Genomic DNA, 20,807 nt, shown 5'->3' with positions numbered 1-20,807 from the left:
AAGAGCTCAAGAAAGTTGGAGAACAGCAGATTAGAAAAGGGTTACCTGGTTTGATGAATCACAATTTATCCCCTATCCACATAAACCATCTCTATCGTTTACACAAAATGATCTAAAAGGAGAAAATATCCAGTGGGCAATGAAAGTGCCTTGCTGATATCAGAGGTCAGAGGACAATGGCTAGACTGTTGACCGTACTCAAATAATGGTTACACCCAGTGTACGCAGAAGAGCTTTTTTGAATGTACAACATATCAAACCTACAGCAGCAGAAGGCCACACCCGGTGCCACTCCTGTCACCCAAGAACAGAAAACTAAGGCTACAATTCACACAGACACATTAAAGTTGGAGAATAATAATAAAACATTGCTTGGTCTAATGACTCATAATTTCTGCTGGGATGTTCAGATGGTAGGGCCAGAATTTGGCATATACAGCATGAAAGCATGGATCCATCCTTCTTTGTACGACTGGTTCAGGCTGGTGGTGGATCTGATTATGTGAGGGATATTTACCTGACACACTTTGGACCTGTTAGTACTAACTGAACATTGTTTAAATTCCACAGCCTATCTGGGTATTGTTGATGACCATACCAGATCATCTTTTTATAACCACAGTGTACCCATCATCTGATGGCTGCTTCCAACAGTATAATGCACAATGTCACAAAGCTGAAATCATGTCAAACTGGTTTCTTGAACATTACAATGAGTTCTCTTTACTAAAATAACCCGCAAAGCCACCAGATCTCAGTTCAATAGATCACCTTTGGGATGTGGTTGACTGGGAGATTTGCATAAAGGATGGATCTCAAAAGAATCTTTCCAGCACTATGAAGAGTTAAGGCACCTATGAAGCCCAAACAGATCCAACCCTATACCAGCAAGGTGTACCCAATAAATTGGCTGGTGTATGTAAACTGTCACTATGGTTTAGTCTATGAAATGCAAAGGCAACTGTCTCTACTTTTACAGCAAACTGTCTTTCCTTTAGAGCCAGAGAGATTCCAGCTTGTGTGTTTGAATATTTTAGTGCCGTTGGGTGAGAGTTCCAGTCTGTCACAAAAACAAGTTGTGAGGGTGATAATGACAGAGTGCATCTTCAGGTGTGTGTTTGCTCTTAAAACAGGGTCTGGAGAGTGTCACACATACACATAGAGGCACACGCGAACACCGAATCCATTTACTTTCTTGTACTCTATCAGCAGAACGGCTAAATGAAAAGGTTATTTACTTCCGCTGCTCCCTCCAGTGCGCCAACTCTGTAGATGAAGGAGCCATTATTTTTGAACAAATTTATCTGTTGATTTAGAAATGCAGCAGCGTTTCTTTTTTTGGGATACAAGACATGTCGCTCCCTCCTCCCCCTCCTTTCACCCCCCTCTCGCTATCTGTCTCCCCCTCTTATTAATAATGAGAGTGTTTCAGGTTGTCTGGCTGGACGGTCTAATCTCCTGCCGGCTGCCAAATTTGTATCTATTCATGTCGCAGTAAGACAGAGAGGGCGAGGCATGATGTTCCCGCAGGAAGCAGCCGGTGACTTGGGCTGCAGTTGCCTCATAATTACTTCTCTCCTGACCTCTACACATATCCGTGCATATCTGGGATGCCTGAAGTCTTCATGGCAAACAGCTGACTAAGTCGTGCATCCATTTCTTAAATCTATATGTGGAGTAGACTTTTGGGACAGCTAATATGGGAAACTAGGTTAAACACACAATGGAAAACGTAAGAGTTTTCATCCATACATGCACCCTTTTTCAAGGCTACACTTAGCTTGTTTGCAAATCTAAATTCTAGGCTCCATTCATAAAATACCATCATGGCTTCTTTAGGATCCATTTATGACTTCCTTACTTAACTACAGAGTATATGAGTCAAAAGGAATCACGTTGTCTGTATGTCACCTGTCAATATCAGCCAACATAAGTACTGATCAGGGCTGGAGCTGCCAGGTCTAATATGTGACATTGCAGCAGATTGTGCTGTGTGGTGTAATTCCTTATTACAGGGTTAGGCCTACTCCAATATACATGGTTGATGGATTCTTGTGTACCCTGCCCCCCCCCGTAATCAACCATCTTTCTTCCTTTTTTTTTGTGTCCAATTACAGTTGTATTAACCCCATTACAGGAACCATCAGTCATGTAATTGTCCAATCAGCACGAAGATCAGGCTCCTTATCAGGTTTCCTAACAAATATTAAGACCAACTGGAAACAGTACAGATTCATGAGCCCTTGGGAGAGGGCTCCATACCAGAGACCCGCACTTCACCCTCTTCCCGGTCCTTCTGTGTCTGTCCGCTGTTCTTTATTTTTATCATCTCAGCTCTCTCCATCGTCCTGATTTCCTCTTTTCATTTCCTTATCTCCTTACTAGGATCAGTCAGTCATTTAAAGATGTTGTCCCCCTTTTTTTTTGTTCCCCAAACACTCTTTTGTGTCCTGGATAGCTCTCCCGTTGACCCGCTTTCCAAATCTAATCTCGAGGGTTTAATCAATAACGGAGATGTATTAAAGCCTTTTTTCTTTTATGGGCCTTTCATTCAGCCTCTGTCACAAACACACACACATGCACACACACACACACACGCACATGCACGCGTCACTGACATCGTCATTAGATAAACATGATGACTGTGTAGATGTAATTACTGTTGAATTAGCCATAATTAGCACCAGCTAAATCCAAGAAGGATTATAGGCACGCACTGCTGTACAAGAACGGTACAGCTTGTACTAGTTTTGATGTAAATGTAGAGCACAGCATGTCCTATTTTTCTTTGCGAGTTTACAACCTCTTAATCTTAGCTCCAGGTGACAGAGGGCCGAGTTAAGTTACAGTGCACCTAATTTATCCAACAATCACCTTTTTTTTGTTTTGCAGTTTAAACAACCACTTTATTGTTGTGGATAGATGAATGGCTATTTCACATGTGACTACCCAGTTCTTGGAAGAGTACCCAGACCTCACAGACCCACACAGCTGTTCCTCCCCAGCAGTATTAAAAGAATCTAACAGTGTGGCAGTCACTGCCCATTTGCTCACTCAGAAATGAATGCTGCACATTATCCATGCTAGCTCAGAGCCAGAGCAATGAATGCAATTTGACCCTGTGATCTCACCTATAACAGCCTGTGTGCTTACTTGATAATGTTGTTTCCCTTTCCTTAAACGTTTATCCAAGTGATAGGCAGGAACCTGTCCTAGCTGATACAGGGTGAAAGGTGAGATACACCAAAGCAGGTCAGCGGTCTTTCACAAGGCTAACACAAAGAGACCACACACTGTCACGCTGCCGATTTAGAACCGCCAGTTAATCGAACATGTATATTTTAGACGGTGTGAGGAAGAAGCACAGCCGCACATACAAACCTATGCAAAGAAAATTCACATTCTAAGTACCAGCAACACTGCTTGCAGAGCCTTGTGAGCTACCTAACAGGCCCGCATTTTGTTTTTTTAACCACACTGTAGTTTTTACTCTTTCTTTTTCTTACCAGACAATTATTCAGGTATTTCGTTTTTCTTTGACCACAGTTCTAGTTAATTAAAAAAGTGCCTATTCCCAGAATTCTCATCTTTGCATCTGAGTCACAAAGTTGAATACACAGCAATATTTCCAAAACCTACCAGGGCCTTTAAAAAGTGCCCTAGTTTCTGAAGGAATAACTAGAAATCTCAAAGATTCTTCTTTCAGATTTCCATCCATTGCTTGATAAAGATTACAAAATTACATGTTAAATAAAAGTTTCAGTTTTACTGTCTTCCTCATGACAAAGTCAGAGGCTCCGGAGCAGACTTGACAGCTGATAACTGGTGCCAATGCGTAATGCTTCCTTTTCTTATATATCTCCATTTTTATCATTCTGTAATTTCTTCCAGTGCCACTGGAGTCTGTGGCAGCCCACAGAACTGTATAAAAAGCCACATTGACTGGGGACTATGAGGACCTCAGTTCTTTTCACCAGGCTTCATATCTGTCTCTTGGACCATATGTTAAACTTTTATATTTGTTGAATCAAGTCAAGTTCAAAGACTCCAAATATCAGTTTTAAATTGTACGTATCATCTGGCATATTAGGCTAGGAAGGGGAATTCTCATACCTAGCCTTATCATTTTATTAACGCATTCACTTTCTCAGGCAAGAAGTGAACTCATATCTCCGAAACTCTTTAACATATCTAAATATAGTTTTATAGGAGCCACAGAAAATGACCACTAGAGGGCAGTGCACTGATCAAGAACCAGCTCCCAGTTGAAGGAGACAGACAACCTCTCTACTTTTAAGATTAGGCCTAAACCTTTCCTTTTTGATAGAGCATATTGTTAGGGCTGGATCGAGTGACCATGAATCCTCCTTTAGTTACACTAGGCATAGGCTCCTGGCACTTCCTATGATGCACTGAGTGTGTCTTCTTCACTCACCTCTTTACAATATAAAGTCATCACTGACGCGTCCAGTGCCGCCTCATCTCCCCCTGCCTCCATGCACACACGATTCCTTCTCATATTTCCTTCTCTGAGCCACTAGTGTTAACATACATAATCCACCTTAATTTAATTAACTTTAATTGGCTCTAATGAACTTAAACAGAAAGGGAGATCAAAGACAAGGTTCACCCGTTCGTAGTGAGTGCAGATAGGAGGTGTTGTCATAACAACACGATACATATCTACCACTGGAGGAAATTACTGAATGATACCTCCTTGATGGGCACTTTGTGGTCGCAGTCTGACCCTCACTTTAATGATTTGTTAGGAAGCCAACGTTCCTAAAAATAACAAGCAAGCTATTATGTGGTGAGATGTAATTTTAATGTATTATCCAGACTTTCATTCACAAACTCTGACCTTCACACCTCTATTGCTGGTATTAGGTCTAGCTTATAGGGTGGAGCTCTCCTCTAAGGAGTCTGCTGAACAACTGTGTGTTATTCTGTTTTCATAGAGGCTGATTTTAATAGCGCCTTCCTAGAGTATGACACGCCACATTTTCATCCAAACTTTCTATTCACACGTTGTCCCACGCACAGATATTCTCTATGACCTTCCTAATTTATTTCTTTGCTTCCTTCTTTCTGCTGTCCCAATGCGTCCTCTCCCTTCCTGGGCGGTAGCTATCTGATGTGATGCAATCACAGTTTTATTGCCTCAAAGACACAGCCCAGGCTGCAAGGACAACAGCTCCACATCTTTCCCTGCTTTTCTTGCGGACACAAATTCCCTCCATCCCTGCGCACAGGTGTAAATGTAAGGGACAGAAAGATAGGTGCCACTGTGCTGTAGAGACACACAGCGGGGGTTTACACAGAGACCTTAGTCTGGACAAGCTTTTCCTTTTCACAGGTCAGTGGGAAAAAAAGGCAACAGTGTCCTTCCCTGCTCTAGGGTAAAGAGAACAAAGAGAGAGAACAATGAACAATGTCTAAGAAAATGATGGGTGGTTTTTTTTTTTCAGTCCTTATAAACTCCTCCAGTCTGTATTTCCTTACGACTGACATTCACACATCATCCGCCGACTGTAAGCTAACATACTACATACGCAGGGTGAACACAGCGCTGCGTTGTGTGATCACCGTGCCTGTGGAAAGAATTGGGCTTTTCATGTGTCCTGAAGAACAAGTAGGGCTGTGTCTGGGTGTGTCCCAAAATATGGCTAATGGAGATGTGGCTGTGATTTTGCATCTTTTCTTTTTTTTTTTTGTAATGTGAGCCTCATAAAAAAAATGTGTGTCATCTGCCAACATCAAGGTGCACTGCTGATTTAACTACAGAAAAGAAAGGAGTAGGACTATTTCTGCATTACATGACCACTTGACACTGCTGCATGAAAGGATGGAGGAGCTACGATAGCTCCATCTAATGAACAAAAAGGAGGGGGCATAGTCATTTCACATTAAAAAAAAAAAGCTAGACATATGCATTTATTGTGTTCCATTGTCTTTTTTGGACTCTAATCTCTCTCCAGAGGAAGTAGAGGTAGAAATCGAACTGTGTGGAAAGCGGCTATGCTCACCGCTACACCACCAACTCGATCTTGATCTTAAATTCAACATGAGAGATGTTCATCTCAAACCGTCACGACTGAAGCTGCTGCTAATCCTCCAGCTGTCCATCAGTGACAGCTCAGTCTTGAACGTCTGGGATCATTAATGTGTGCTCGTGTGATACACAGAAACACATGAATCATCACATAGTCTTCCAGCCCCAGATGACTTTTTTTTTCAGGTTCTGTGTGACAGAGAACTTTGAAATATTGCATATTTCAAACAGTTTAGCTTGAAAATTGTTTATTACTACTATTATATCATGGTGGACGGTGTTTAAACAGCAGAAACACCTTTAAATGTGTTCCAGAAAAACAAAAACGATTTAGTATTTATTCTTCGTTTTTTCTTCTTCTCTGCAGGAAACAGGAGCTGCTGAACATCTCCAACGTCCCTTTGGGAGAATGTCCCCCATCACCACCCCGCACTGCACCGCCCAGCATGAAGGTATGAGCAGCTAGACACACCTACGCATGTTTGCTAATGGTGGGATATGATATTTGTCTACATGTGTTAAATCAGCTGACTGCGATTGTTCTCAGTGTGAAATCCCTTTAACAAGCATGCAATTCAGAGACAGTGACAAACACCACTGTCACAAAAGTTCAAGAGAACATATTTGTGGACGTAAATAAAGCACGGTGTTAGTTCGGGCAGGCCAAAGCCAAGCGAAGCTACAATCCCGGCAAATCAGCTGATCTCAGTGCCAGTCCCCATCAGCTCATGGCTCAGCTGATTCTGGCTCTCTCTTGCAAATTATTGCAGATGAAAATAGCAGTTTTCCTACCGTTGTCCTGACTAAATGTCAGGCGAATACAGGCTATTATGCTTTTACAACATCTGCTATCTATGCCACAAATTAAAACCTATAATTTTTTAAAGATTCAAATCAGGTTCATTATTTATATCTATTATTATATATTATATCTATTATTGCTCTCAGAGAACACAAACATGCTGATGTCATTGTGTAAACTCAGTCGCATGCCTATTTTGCTGTGACGGTTCCTCCAGGCGTGGAGTACTGTAATCCTTCTTTTTCCAATGTCTGCTTGCCATTAAAAAAAGGGATTACGTCTGGAGGCAAGCGGAATAAGAGCCTGAGATACAATGAATGCTCATCTGTGCCGCTAAATCTTGGCTTTATATTTTGTCTCGAAATTTTACAGGAAAGTGAAGGATGCGTTCTACAAGACATCCAGTAAAAGGAAATGTCTATTCATTTGAGTGTGCACTTTACCTTGGCTCCTGTTACCTTGACTGGCACTTGGAAATTTCCGTATATGACAGCACGAAGCGGTTTTCGAGGACCTGATCTCACTTTTCTTCCATGCTTGTCATTGTTTTGAGCTTCCTTTTGCAGATAAAACGTTTTGTTGTTAAAAATGAATTGTGATGTAAATTGAATCATGGTCTACTACAGTGGGACCCCATTTAACCCATTCTCAGACCGAATGCATCCTAACCATGAAGAATTGTCTTCAAACTGTGAACCAAAGTGAAAAACAAAAATATGAGAACGTAGCTAAACTACAGATCTTGTAGATGATCATCTTCCTCAGGTGCTGTTACACTGACTCATGTGGTGTGAGGTATGATGTTGTCAGACACTCTCTCTGCACTACTCTCACACTAAAGCTGAAGATCTTTCTTCCATTTTCCTTCAGCATGACAAAAAGAAAGAACACATTCTGTATGGAGGGAGATTAGCATGGTGAGGAAGTAGCTGATGGCTCCTGGTCAGGATAGCAACCTCAAAGCAAGCCATCATTACTGAGTCCTCTGAATGGGAGTTAGTCCACGGTGAGAAAGGAACGATTGAACTGAATTATGCTCTCAGAGGAATCATATGTGAGAGAAATTATGGAAGAAATATAACTCAAGACAGAAGGCATCAATTACCTTCTTGATGTGTGGCTGATTTCTTGTAATTATCAAACAGCAGCCTCCAATTTTGCTGTGAGCTAGAGTGGCCTAATGGCGAGATACTCATCATCAGTCACACTGGCAGTGAACGTATGAAACATATAATTTCTTATAATTGCAGTTTACGGCAAATCCGTGCCTTTTGTGTAGAAACATTTGTCTCCTTTCTCAGATCGCAAAGCACATGTTGATAAAATCCGTTTTGTCAGCACCGTGTCGGCGCTAATCCTGCTTTTATCCATTTTTGTTTTTTAATTGTTAGATAGGTGCTCTCGTAAGAAGCTCTTTACGTGGTTAGGAAAAGCGTTTAAGGTTATAGGCATCAGAGGACAGCTCACGAGCAAACGTGTTAAGGCAGCAGCGGCGGGAAAACTGTGTTTGCTCGAGTGATGCGTTTAAGTGCAAATCGGAGGTACTTGTGGTTTGTTGAGTATTTCCATTTCTGCTGCTTTACAGTCAAAAGCCACTCACAAGCTTATATAACGTGTGTGATGTGAGTATTTTGAAATTCAGATCCAAAATGCTGAATGTTATAAACAAATAACCCCTTCTTGATCATCTGTAAATATAATATTATTCTGACATGCATGCACACCAGCCACTTCATTAGGTAAACCTTGCCATTCTTTTTGACTTCTGAACTCCCTTAAACCGTGGAGGCACAGATTCAACGGTGTGCTGCACATCCGTGAAGTGAATCTCCCATTAAACCACATCCCAAAGCTGCTCTGGTGGATTGAGATTCGGTGACTGTCTAGGTCGTTTGAGAACAGTGAACTCCTTGTTTTAGTTTTGTGACATGTTCTCTTATCCTGCTAGGAGCAGCCATCAAAACATGGGCACACTGTGGTCAGCAACAATGCTTAGACAGGCTGTTGTGTTTAAACCATGCTGGAGCTAAGGAGACCAGAGTATGCCAAGGAACAAGTGGTTATCTGAGTTTTTCTTGCTTTCCTATCAGCTGAAAGCAGTCGGACCCATTCTGCTCTGAACTCTGACGTTAACGAGGCATTTTCATCCAGAGAACCACCGCTCACTTGGCATTTTCTCTTTTTTCATACCATTCTCTGTAAACCCCAGAGATGGTTGTGTGGGAAAATCCCAGCAGATCAGCATTTTCTGAAATACCCAGATCAGCCTGTCTGGCACCAACAACCATTACATTTCTTTCTCCGTCTGATGCTCAGTTTGAACTTAAGCAGGCCATTTTGACCACAAATACATGCCTAAGTGCATGTGGTTGCTGCCATCTCATTGGCCGATTAGATATTTGCTATAACAAGACAAAACGTTCTCACTCCCAAAGCGTAACATATTACCCTATGTGACAAATAGCCGGGAAGTTACGCTTTCGGCCACCCAACACATTCCTATGTTACGCATTCGGAAACAGGAGGAAACATGAGAACCATTTGGACTGAATCTACACATGTACATTTATTTACTTTCTCCTCATGAATTGCTTTGCAAAACACTATCTAACACGATTAAGGTTGTGGTAAAGGTTAGGGTTAGGGTTAGGACTGGAATACACTGCTGGAACGTGTGTTACCGCCGGGAGCGTCATTCTATTGGATTCCATCCACAATCAGGCGCATATCATAGGGGCACGGCAGGTTACCTTTCACATCCCCCTGTGACGCCTCGGGACGTGACAAATCGCCGGCATGTTACGCGTCAGGAATGAGAATGCGCTGAACAAGAAGTTAAACAGGTATACCTAACAAAGTGGCCCATGATCAATTTATAAGTTAGCATACTAAGTAGTTATGTATTTGGTGGTTTAACTCTAATTTATCCACACCATTGTACAGCAGTAGACTGGCTTAGGGAGTGTATGCTAAAACAGAGACTGTATAGTTTGTGCCTGGAATTTCTTCCTTACAGGTGATCTAATGTTTGTATTTGTACAATACTTTATTCAGGCACTTCCTTTTTGACATTAATAATGTGTATGGATGCTGATAGTCAACAGTCTTCAAAGAGAGCAACACCAAACTTGGCAATACCTTGGATGACTTACAGTGTGTGTGTGTGTGTGTGTGTGTGTGTACTTGTTGTGTCAGACACATAAACAAGGACATAACCTGTTTTGCTTTGACAAACAATTCAGTTTGCTGCCTTACTTGATTTTCCTGTTTAAGCTTTAGTGGCCATGTTTGAAGGCAAAACAGACATTATAAATGTGTGGGAGAGGGAAGAGCTCTTCTAAAATGTAGAAGGAAGGGTAAGAATAAGAGGAAGGCAGGGACACTTAAAGACTCAAATGTTTTGGCTGCCCTTCTCAAGGTAAGTCTGCACTGGTTACCATGCAAGTCCCAGCAGTTTGATGTGTAATGGGGAGTTTTTTCAACTTGGCGCGCAAGTTTATGATGAATGAATGTAGGTTAGTAAGTTTCTACTCATACCAACTTATCATTTCTATGTAAATACAACATCAAAGCAAGTGAACTTTAACTGAAGCTATCAGACATGTGTTCAAACTTTACTGTTATTGCCGCTAAGTTAATCAGTTACCTCGTCTTGCAGCTAATATTTGTTTATATTGTGACTTCAGAAATAGGCGTATGTCACATCGAGTCAAACTTCAGGTCCTCAAGTCACTGCAGGAGAAACAACCGCAGAGGCGCTTAGTGTTATGAGTGAGGTAGCGGCATCCTCTCCTCTGCACCCTCTTAAACTTTCTACAGTTTTGTGCCTTCTTAATAGCTGCTTTACACCCACGTGTGCAACATTTTGCAACCAGAGAGCTAAAATATCACATTTACACATGCGTGTCAGTTCAGCTGCGTGCCATTGGGCCACAAGTGTGACAAAGCCGAGCAATGCTGAGAGGGGTTTTTTTGGGGAGGGGGTTAACAACGCGTTCTCAACTCTCAACGGTTGGATTTCATGTACACCTGATAGCTGAGAGGTCAGGGCTTTTAGTTTCGGTCCATCCCTTCACCCAAAAAGGCTGTGCATCTAATTAATGACTATTCAAATAGAAATGCCATGCAAATGCTGCAGATGTAATGTTCTGATATTTGGAGAATAATAAAAATATATTTATGAGAGAAAGCAGAAGAAGAATGTGAGCAAGTTCAGTTCCTGTTTACTTTTTTTGTGCTTTGTCATCATTTCTGTCAGTGTCTGGGTGGTTGTGTTCATGATTAGCGTGAGTATGTGTGAATTCTAGCTACCAGTGAGTCTGCCAGTCATTGAGTCAGTCAGGCAGACTGACAGGCTGATCGTGGCAGCCTCCACAGGTTGCCATGGGAAATAAGATATCCAGATGTCACCGGGCTAACACAGAAAGAGTCAACGAGTGCGAGCAGGAGAGAAAAGGCAAGAAAAACTAAGAGAGAAAAAGGCTAATAAAAGAAAAGAGGAAATGACTGAGTAATAAGAGAGTATAGGGGACAGATTAGGAGAATGACACACTGAGATTAGAGAGCAACGGTGAGAAAAGGGAAGTAGGCATGTAGAGATATGTTTTAGACTGACAGTGGAACAGAAAGGCAGATATGGCTTCCTTGTCTTTGGACTTGTCTGGACACCATTGGAGGCTCAACATGCTGTCTGCACTCCCAAGAGCCCATTGGGATGCTGCAAAGGTGATCTGCTACAGCGTGTCTTTTTAGCTGCCTTGGGCACTGCTCAATGTAGCAAAAACTCCTTCACATGTGCCAGCATGACTCTAGCTGTCAAATATAATTAAAGTAGGCATTACACGACTTTGTTTGTTTTTGCAGAAGCAGTTTAAAAAGGAAGCACAACACTGCAGTTATAGAGTTGATGATGAGAGGCGCTCAACTTCTGTCTGTGTTTAAACCAGTTTTTTTTAATGGCAAGGTTAATTTGGGGTCAGAGATCAGTATCTCCTGTGATGTGAGTCAAAGCGTTGATGCGCTCACACACACTTGTTACCTAAAACTGTCCATGCATTGCTTTGCACGCTATATATGTGTCAAAATCTGAGCACAAGGCCATAAGTGCCATTATCACCCTTGCAGCTTGTTAATGTGGCAAGGCGGAGACCCCGTGGGAACAGGGCGGTGTGTGTGTGTGTGTGAATGCACTTAAGGAAGCTGGTTTGTGTGTTATGTAGTATGTGTTGCTCTTTGAGGAAGTGGTTTTTTATCAGTGTGTGAGCGCGTGCGGGTGTGAGAGGCTGACCCAGCCCTCTGTGACGCTGCAGAGCTGATCCCGTGGAGGGGAGGGAGCGGCACAATCTACTCTTGCAGATGAATGTTATCAGTGTGAGGGCTTTAAATGCAGACGTTTAGGTTGAGCATTGAGTGTCAAAACACTTGTGTGAGGTGTAAATTGAAGCCAGCCAAAGGGCGATGATTGAACTGCTGCCGGCTAAATGGTGTCAGTAGCTTGTCGCCCTCTGACAGTCAGAGTTTAACTCTCTTTCAGCTTGTTTTAGATACTTTGTAATCTATTTCTGTCTCTGTTCCAGTCTGCAGAGTTCTTCGACATGCTGGAAAAGATGCAGGTATGACGAAATTTTCATTCCTCTGAATGCCATTTCCTTCTCTGCTGCTGTCCCTCTATCATTTCCTTATTTCAGTATCCCTATTTCCTCCATTCTTTCCCTATCTTCAGCCAGCACTACTGAGCTATAGTAGAGAGGGTTTTTTTGCCATAAAAAGGTTCCTCCTATCACCTTGTTTTTCTTTGACCAAAATCAGCTTTAACATATACTTGAATAGGGCTCACGCTGATGATTTAATCACTGAAAGTCGGCGCTGCGTGTGTCTTAGATTGGATAATAGGCATGCAGGCGGCAGTGAAGAACATCCACACAAAGATCTGGACTGGCATGACTATTTTCTCCTTCTCTGTGTGGAATACATTGATTTTATTTTTGTTCTGAACAAAGGCTGTCTCTCTCTGTGTGTTCGACCACTTTGTGCCCTCCACAGGGCCCTAAGGGTGCAGGCTTTGAGTTGTCTGACGACAGATGGGGTTGGGCGAGGGGGGTTAAAAAGGGTGAGGAGGAAGAGAAGTAAGGTAGGAAAGAAAACATACCAAAAAGGGAGCATATGACCATAGGAAGATTCAGACAGAGATAATTGCTCATGCGGGTTCATTATTAGATGTCCAAGACGTGAATTATTAGGTGGTCATACTGGGAACCGTTAATAGGTTAAAAATAGAAAGCCCCATACTTTTAAGTCATTAGACTTTCTTCGCTCAGGATCCAAGAGTTGTGAACTGACCTGCAGCTGAAAGTTAAGGAATGCCAGTTTTATCCAGTGACCCCTGAATGCACCATATTAAATACCAGAAAAGCTCCCTCCAACAAAATTATAACATTTCCATTTGTTTCTTTTAAACTTTCTTTGAGTCTGCTGATGATTTGTGTTTATTTTTTTCCTTCTATTGTCAACGAATCCTATAAAAAGACCAAAACAAACAATTCTGTGCATCCAAAGCCTGAAATATGATATTCCCCCACACTGTGGGACTCTACTGGCGCTCAAAAACTCAATGAGCATTGACTGACTTGTCGGCCTCTGTAGTTCATTTTAGGTCAGTCTCATGTGCGCAGCCTTTTCTGATTATTGCAGTGAGTATTATTCACTGTACCACATACGAATTGATCCACTGTTGAAAATATTCTTTACAGTATCAGTAACAGCAAGTAAGACTGCCGTGTGGTCTATTTACAGTTAGAGAAACACAGCATCGTGTAAGAGACTGAGTCAAAAACAATGTAAAATAGCATCTGTGTTTAGAATAGAAGTAAACAGAAATAGCTAAGAGGAGACAAGGTGTGAGATGGTAAGTCAGCGTGAGGGAGAACCTGATTGAGGACATCACTGGAGTTATTTAGAAAGTGTAACTAGAGGATGACGGCCCCCTAAGCAGCCTGATGATCAAAGAGTCACACACGTATGCAGAGTGAAACTGGCAGCTCGTCGGTCTTTGCTGAAGCTCAGCTTGCATTGACCTTCTCGTCTGGGCTCTGAACGTTTGGAATCAGGCTTTCAAAGTGTGTTCCTGATGATGAAGGTCACTTTTTTCTTTTTTTTTTGCTCCCCATCTCCGGTCCACTCCCTCCTTTCCTGTTCTTTTGTCAGCTTCACCAATTTTCACCCCTCTCTCTGCTTCCTCTGCCTTTGGCTTTTCTGTATGACCAAAAATCGAAGCCTCTGAAGACTCTTTCTGATCAGTGTCATACTGTTGACACTGACTCCCTGCTGACTGCAACAGCTGCTCCATCAGTATGCACTCAGACAGACATAAACCACTACAGATTAGACTTAGAAGTGTGTGCAAACACTTGTATGTGTGTGTGTGTGTCGGGGTTGCATTTGCACTCTTCAAATGAATTCTGCCTGACTCTTGGTATGATTGGTGGCAGTATAAGCGATGGCGGTGGCGTGGTGGTGGTGTGTATGCTAAGAGCTGTGAATCTGCACACATGCATTTATTTCCTCACTCTTATTCTCAGTCATGTAGATGAGCTGTTCCACTGGGCCTGTAGCATAATTGGCCAATTTACTGTGTGTACTAGATTGGCTTTTCATAGCTGCATATATTTGCACTGCGCTGCATACTATGAAAAAAAAAGGCTTCGGCCTGCGCCTCAGCGTTTCTGTGTTCCAACAAATGATAATAACAAGTGAAGAAAGGAACACTTAGTGTGTGGAAGCTGGATTCAGAGAGGGGATGACTAAGTGACTGCATTACCTGTGTGCGCTCGTGCATGTGTGTGTGTTTGTGTTTGCAAGAGAGTATATTAGCACGTATGACTCACTCTGTTTTCACCTGTCAGCAGATGAGACAGTCTGAAGTCTGAAAACAAGAATGTTTCTGCACCCTTTTGGAACATTGCACAAATAAACTGAACTTGTATTTTTTTAAATTCTTTTTTGACCTCTTGTGCTTTTCCACTCTTATGCTGCGATTGGACTTTAATAAGGTCCCTAAAGCTGAAGAGACCAAAAAATGGAAGGTGTGACTCGATACACACTTGTTGATATCTTCTCTGTGGGTCTCATTAGTGTGTCTGTGTGTGTCACCATTTATTCTGCATGCTGTGCTTCATTGCTTCACTGCTTTGCTCTGTGGTCGGACTCCTCGCCGCGAAGGAATTCTGAACACCCCGTGAATGTTTTTCAGACTTTTCTCAGGGCTTTCAAAGTGCAAAAATCCATAACCCCCTGATCAGATTGATTATAAGTTGAATGAACTCCAGCTGTCAATTGATCCTCTCCGGCCTGCCAGAGTTGCTGGCTCCTGCTGCCACAGAATATAAATGACTGGCTGCCCGGAGCCCTGCACCACCAACAATGCAGACAGGCCTCAGCAGTATTTTAGAGGTCACACTGGAGCTGGGCTAGCAGTGCCAAAGGCACACAGCTCTAAAATCTCAGGGGCCACTGAATCAAACACACTCCCTCGCTGATGTTTGCTGATGACTTTGCATTTTGCGTTGCATCATCGCCCCGACGTTTATTTAGTATCGTGAGCTGCGCTCCCCTTTCGCACCTGTGTTTGTGGATGTGCTTGGATCTGTTTCACCGTCGCAAAAGTCAGTGAAGTTCATACAAGTTAAAAGTGTTACTGATGGTGTGTGCATATGTGTATGTATGTCTGTCCTCTTTTCTTTTACAGGATGACTATATCCCCTACCCACGGATAGAAGATGTGAGTCATTTCTAGCTCGTCTTTCACTCAGCCATAATGCAAAACATTTGCAACCTTTGGCAAAACATGAAAAGCACACACTTTTTTAGTTGGTTATGTTTTATGTTGGTTTATATTACACGCAAGGTCCTAGAGAAAGGTGGTCCATACCCCCAGGTAATCCTGCCCCAGTTCGGGGGTTATTGGATTGAAGATGTGGAGGCACCGGCAGGAACTCCATCTTCCTCAGAATCTAGTTTCTGTGAGGAGGAAGACGGAGGAGAGGGCATGAGCCCCGGTGGGGGGCACAGCTACCGTCTGGAGTGCAACAGCACAGCCCGTGCCTACCGCAAACACTTCCTGGGCAAGGTTAGTGCAGTCATGTCAGTTTGTACCAAGCAGTGCGAGTCTTTAAAGTCTAAACTGCACCTTTCTCCCTCGCTTACCTCCTTCTCTATATCCATACACCCAGGAGCACATGAACTACTATTGCACCAGCAGCAGCATAGGCAACCTCATCATGTCCCTGAAACACGAAGAGGCTGAGGGACAGGAGTTCCTGCGCATCATGCTCAGGTACAATCAGGCAAAGGCAGCAACAGTAGCTTCACTTCACATATTATAAGTTCAGTATTTAAAGTCTGATGTGGTTTTCCTTCATGTTCCTGTTAGTGATGAGCTAAACCAAAAATACCTGCCATAGCGTGATAATAAGAGCGAAAGGAGGATGAATGAAAACCTGTCCTGGCCTAGTGCCAGTTCACTCAGATTCTTCTAAAACAAATGTTGTGGTAAAAATCAATCCATCCACACGACCCAAATGCCATTCTTAAACATTTGCGATACATTTTTGTGACATTTCTGTCTGAACCACAGTCAAGCTCCAATTAATTATTCGACAAACCTAAAACCCCAAAGAAACACAAACACTGTTGGCATGGCTAAAACACACTAATAACCCAGGCCTCCATTCTGTTTTATTGCAGCTCTGTGCACTCCATGTTTGCCAAATTTCATATGATTTTGTTGCTCTGTGATGAATGTTTTTTGCTATTATCACAGTTGGTGACATTTTGATTAACGGGCGAGCAAAACAAATAGCATAATGCTTTGTTGTTACGTAGCCATTGTGGGTGTTGCACAGAGAACTGTAGCCAGGTGATTGCTAATCTTCTCTATGACAGATGACTGTGATAATGCTAGTGTTATGAGCAGCACTGCTACATTTAGAGTCAATGAGCCCAGTGACTTTATTTTTTCTTCAATTCAAAATTGGTTAAAATGATTAGTTCACATTTCCTCATATTCTTCCTTAAATTTCACCGGGACAGTGAACTACATGGACACTAGGAGTTAACTAGAAATCTCTTTGATGGAACAAATTCTTGAACGGTCCTATAAGTCAAACTCCTTTTACATTCAGCCCATTTTGAGTGGGCGGGGCCAGTAAAATTCCCATTTCTGTCAGTGTAAGAACTTTAACTGCCCATTTAATCCCCATTGGGTTTAAAGTGCAACAAACAATTGTGTAAAATAAGAGAAAAAGTTACGCAGCTCCCTGCCCAGACTGTACTGTAATTATAAAATAAAGTTTTTGTTCATTCACATTTTGCATTTTTTTTAACTGTGGGACCACTGTAAAAAATTGACATGTTAATTGTTTGGTTTTTTTAATCTATCACAAAATTACTTTAGTGTCCTATGAAATGCCATAGATGAGTTCTTAATCAGTAGGAAAACTTATGAAAACACAGTTAAAAGCCCAAAATGTATGCCCTCCAATACATTTTCCAAAGCCATCCAGTGGGCCGGATCAGAGTCTTTGCCAGCCCGATTTTAGTCCACGGGCCTTATGTTTGACATCCCTTCTCTATGTGGATGACCAATTTATATTCTTCTTGCAGGTCGAGGACCAAAACAGTTCACGATAGGATCTCTTTAGCAGGGATCAACCAGCTGCCCAGCGTACCACAGATTGCCAAGGTAAGATAGAGCTCACAGGTACACCAGGTTTAAAGGCAGACAGTCTCCATGCACATATAGCAACATCAAAACATAATGGCACATATTCAGGGAGGTATGGTGAACACCTGAGCGTGAGGGAGAAGGAAAGACTTTCGTAATCACATGTATTATTTCAGAATAGCACTTCTCACAAGTAATAACTGGACAAAAATTGCATTAAAGAAGTCATGGTAACAGGAAAAAATGTTGAAGTGGAATTGTTCCCTTCCTGTTATATTTCTTTTTGCTCTCTGACATGTGACTGATTATTATTATCTCAAAGACATTTTCTGGTACATTGGATTAGTGCTCCTTTACAGTGATCCTTCTTCTCTATGTTTTTTCACCTGTTAGGTCTTTTGTGATGATGCCACAGGGCTGAAGTTCAACCCCGTCCTGTACCCACGGGTGAGTTCATCCTCAGTTCCTGCACTGCAACCATCATCACACCCAGTGTGACCTGAGCTCTTCCGTCCAAGGCAAATATTCATTCAAGCTGAAACGAGGTAGCTTTTCCAGACCCTTACGTCTCCTGAGACACAAAGGGGGGCAGTATAGCTGAAAGGACATTTAATTATAGCTGCCACAACTTTACACCAACGTTCATAAATAACTTTTCATGAATTTTCATATCTATAAATATTTGATGGCTTTTATTTAAAGCCCGGGGCTTTTGTAGACATTTGAGCTTTAATTATTTTTTGCCAGCATCACCTGCCTGTCCCTACACATCGGATTTCATTAACTTTTCAACCTCCTAAAATTTTATCCACAAAAACACGTCCTTCTTGTCACATTTTACCCCCTACTTCCTGCCTCTCTAACATCTGCCCTGCGCAGTAAGCATATTAGTCAAGAAACGATTGATGATACCGCAACTCTCTAAAATGAATTTGATGGATCTGTTCCTCCTCCTCCTCTTCCTCCTGTGAGCCTGATGGAGGAGTGTGATGGAGCATGCTTTCAGCCTGTGCCTCAGGGAAGGAAAAAAACCATCTGTGTCTCCGTATGCAAGAGACAGCAACAGGATCACTGCCCTCGCTGGGGGCCGCTATACAGTTTGTTGCATGACAGCCTTACATAACATGGACCCAATAAAACCGGCCCTGGAGACGTGTTATAGAGAAGGAAAACACTTCTTTTATTAAAAGTGTACAACTTATAATCATAGGAAGAAAGTACGACTTTTCCTCTGTTTTGTTTACGTACAGGGATCCCAGTTAATAGTGGCTTACGATGAACATGAGGTGAACAACACGTTCAAATTCGGAGTCATCTACCAGAAGTTTGGACAGGTGAGCTATTTTAATTATCTTCTGCTTACTTTACATGTACCCTTTTATCTCATCTATCTTACTCCTGTCTGTCCTTCACTTTATGTGCACGTATGTGTTTTCCTCCTCAGACATCAGAAGAGGAGCTATTTGGAAACAATGAGGAGACGCCAGCTTTCAAGGAGTTTCTCAGTATCTTAGGAGACACGGTTGAACTTCAAGATTTTAAAGGGTGAGGGTAGTAAAATGCAGTTCATTGGCATAAAACAACTAGAATAATGTGAGAGAAAGTGGCAGGAAGAAAGCATTCAGTCAAATTTAAATGCAAAGAAACGAGTGAGTCTAAAAAGAAGGAACCTTGGGCTTATTACAGTGAAGAACATGGCGAGCTTTAATTACTGTAACCTTGGAGCAATTTGTCCTGCTGTTTCGGACTCAGCATGCAACGTGGGTAAACTGCTTAGTGCAACAGATTTGTGCAAAGAAAGTGCCACATGGACAGGTAATCAGAGCTTTGTTTATTGTAAGGTGGGGGGGTGGGGGGTGCCGCAAGCTTTCTCCTATAGGGTTACACTTGTTGCTTTTACATAAGGAGACTATAAATTGTAGCTGACACATCACATTTGAATGACACTGGAGCCAGTTAGGCTTAAAATGTGATGACGGGATGTGTAAAATGCATGAAACAGAACCTTGTAAGTGAAGGCTGGAGGCTGCACAGAGAACATGAGAGCTCTGATCCTGTGACAGGTTCCGTGGTGGGCTGGACGTGTCCCATGGACAGACGGGGTCTGAATCTGTCTACACCGTCTTCAGACAGAGGGAGATTATGTTCCACGTGTCAACTAAGCTTCCCTTCACCGAGGGTGATGTTCAGCAGGTACCACGGCTTAATTCTGCCTTTATTATTGTTATACTGAATGCATGTGTGGATTTAGCTGCCAAATGGGGCACTTGAGCCCAGAAATATCAATATTAAATTGCTTTTATTCAAAGGCACTGAATTCAGATTTGATCCCTTGTTGGAAGAATGGTTGAGTTAAATGCACTACATCATATCACAGCTATTAAAGAGGACTTTAAAAGGAGCACATTCTTGCTTTTATGCCTCTGGTGCTGATGGTGTATCTGATATTCAGGTGTTGGTGTTGTTCCTGGATCATCATATGATTAATATTGATCCAGGTTTACTATTGCAAGTGATCAATCACATAGTTATTATGTTTTAGTCCTGCGACACAGAAAAGAACCTGCGGATGTCCACTCAGGAAAAAAATCCAACAAAGGGAGCGTTTCGAGCCATCGTTGGGTTGGGGGTTAGGATTCAATCGTGGTTAGGGTTAAAGGATCATCTGGTGCTGATCTGAAGTTAATACTTGAACAAAGTTGACCTTTCTTGTGTCATCTATATCTTTCAGCTGGTTTCAAAAACTAAATAAAATGTTCTTTGGCTTCTTATGAAAAAACAAAGAAAAAAAATAAAGGAGGATCAGTTACAAAACTTTTAAAATCCATTCATAAAAGGAGTAAAAGAGCGACTAGATGGCCTAAAATGCTGTAGGAGTGCATTAAATCACTTATTAGCAAATCGTCACCCCAGTATAGTATATACCATATAATAGCTTAAATGCTACAGAGATTTTTGCTTTTAGTGTCTGCAGTGAGCTCTCAGTTTTGTGCTGAATCTCATTTTTCTGCAAACATGTTCTATTCTAAAGTTTTCAGTGTACAGGAAGTAGAAGGGAAAAAAATATGAGTAGCCAAAGATGAACAGCTTCATCAACGAGTGACCTTCAGTGTTCTTCAGACTCTGACAGCAGCATCCGCACTAAATTACAGTGGGGGCATGACTTGGGTACACACATAACTGCATGTATTCTAAGACACATGTCAAATCTTGTCTGGCACTTGTGGACGAGG

General features: G+C 42.1%; 1 protein-coding gene across 7 annotated transcripts in view; it reads left to right on the top strand.

Moving 5' to 3' along the window:
- Positions 1–20,807, top strand: part of rap1gap2a (RAP1 GTPase activating protein 2a) — an 86,418-nt gene that overhangs the window by 58,704 nt on the left and 6,907 nt on the right. For 3 of the 7 annotated variants that reach the window (XM_040049520.1, XM_040049524.1, XM_040049523.1), the window contains 11 exons: positions 6,420–6,504; positions 12,431–12,466; positions 14,903–14,935; positions 15,598–15,630; positions 15,757–15,978; positions 16,082–16,185; positions 17,514–17,592; positions 17,968–18,021; positions 18,825–18,908; positions 19,019–19,119; positions 19,638–19,767. In XM_040049520.1, the coding sequence (XP_039905454.1) occupies positions 6,420–6,504; positions 12,431–12,466; positions 14,903–14,935; positions 15,598–15,630; positions 15,757–15,978; positions 16,082–16,185; positions 17,514–17,592; positions 17,968–18,021; positions 18,825–18,908; positions 19,019–19,119; positions 19,638–19,767 (961 nt within the window). The other 4 variants (XM_040049521.1, XM_040049526.1, XM_040049525.1 and 1 more) reach the window with 4 other exon arrangements.

This window comes from Simochromis diagramma, unplaced genomic scaffold (assembly GCF_900408965.1).
Source record: "Simochromis diagramma unplaced genomic scaffold, fSimDia1.1 OVJJ01000611.1, whole genome shotgun sequence".
NCBI classification, from domain to species: domain Eukaryota; kingdom Metazoa; phylum Chordata; class Actinopteri; order Cichliformes; family Cichlidae; genus Simochromis; species Simochromis diagramma.
Note: the sequence above shows the minus strand (reverse complement) of the source record. Positions and strands in the feature narration are given on the sequence as shown.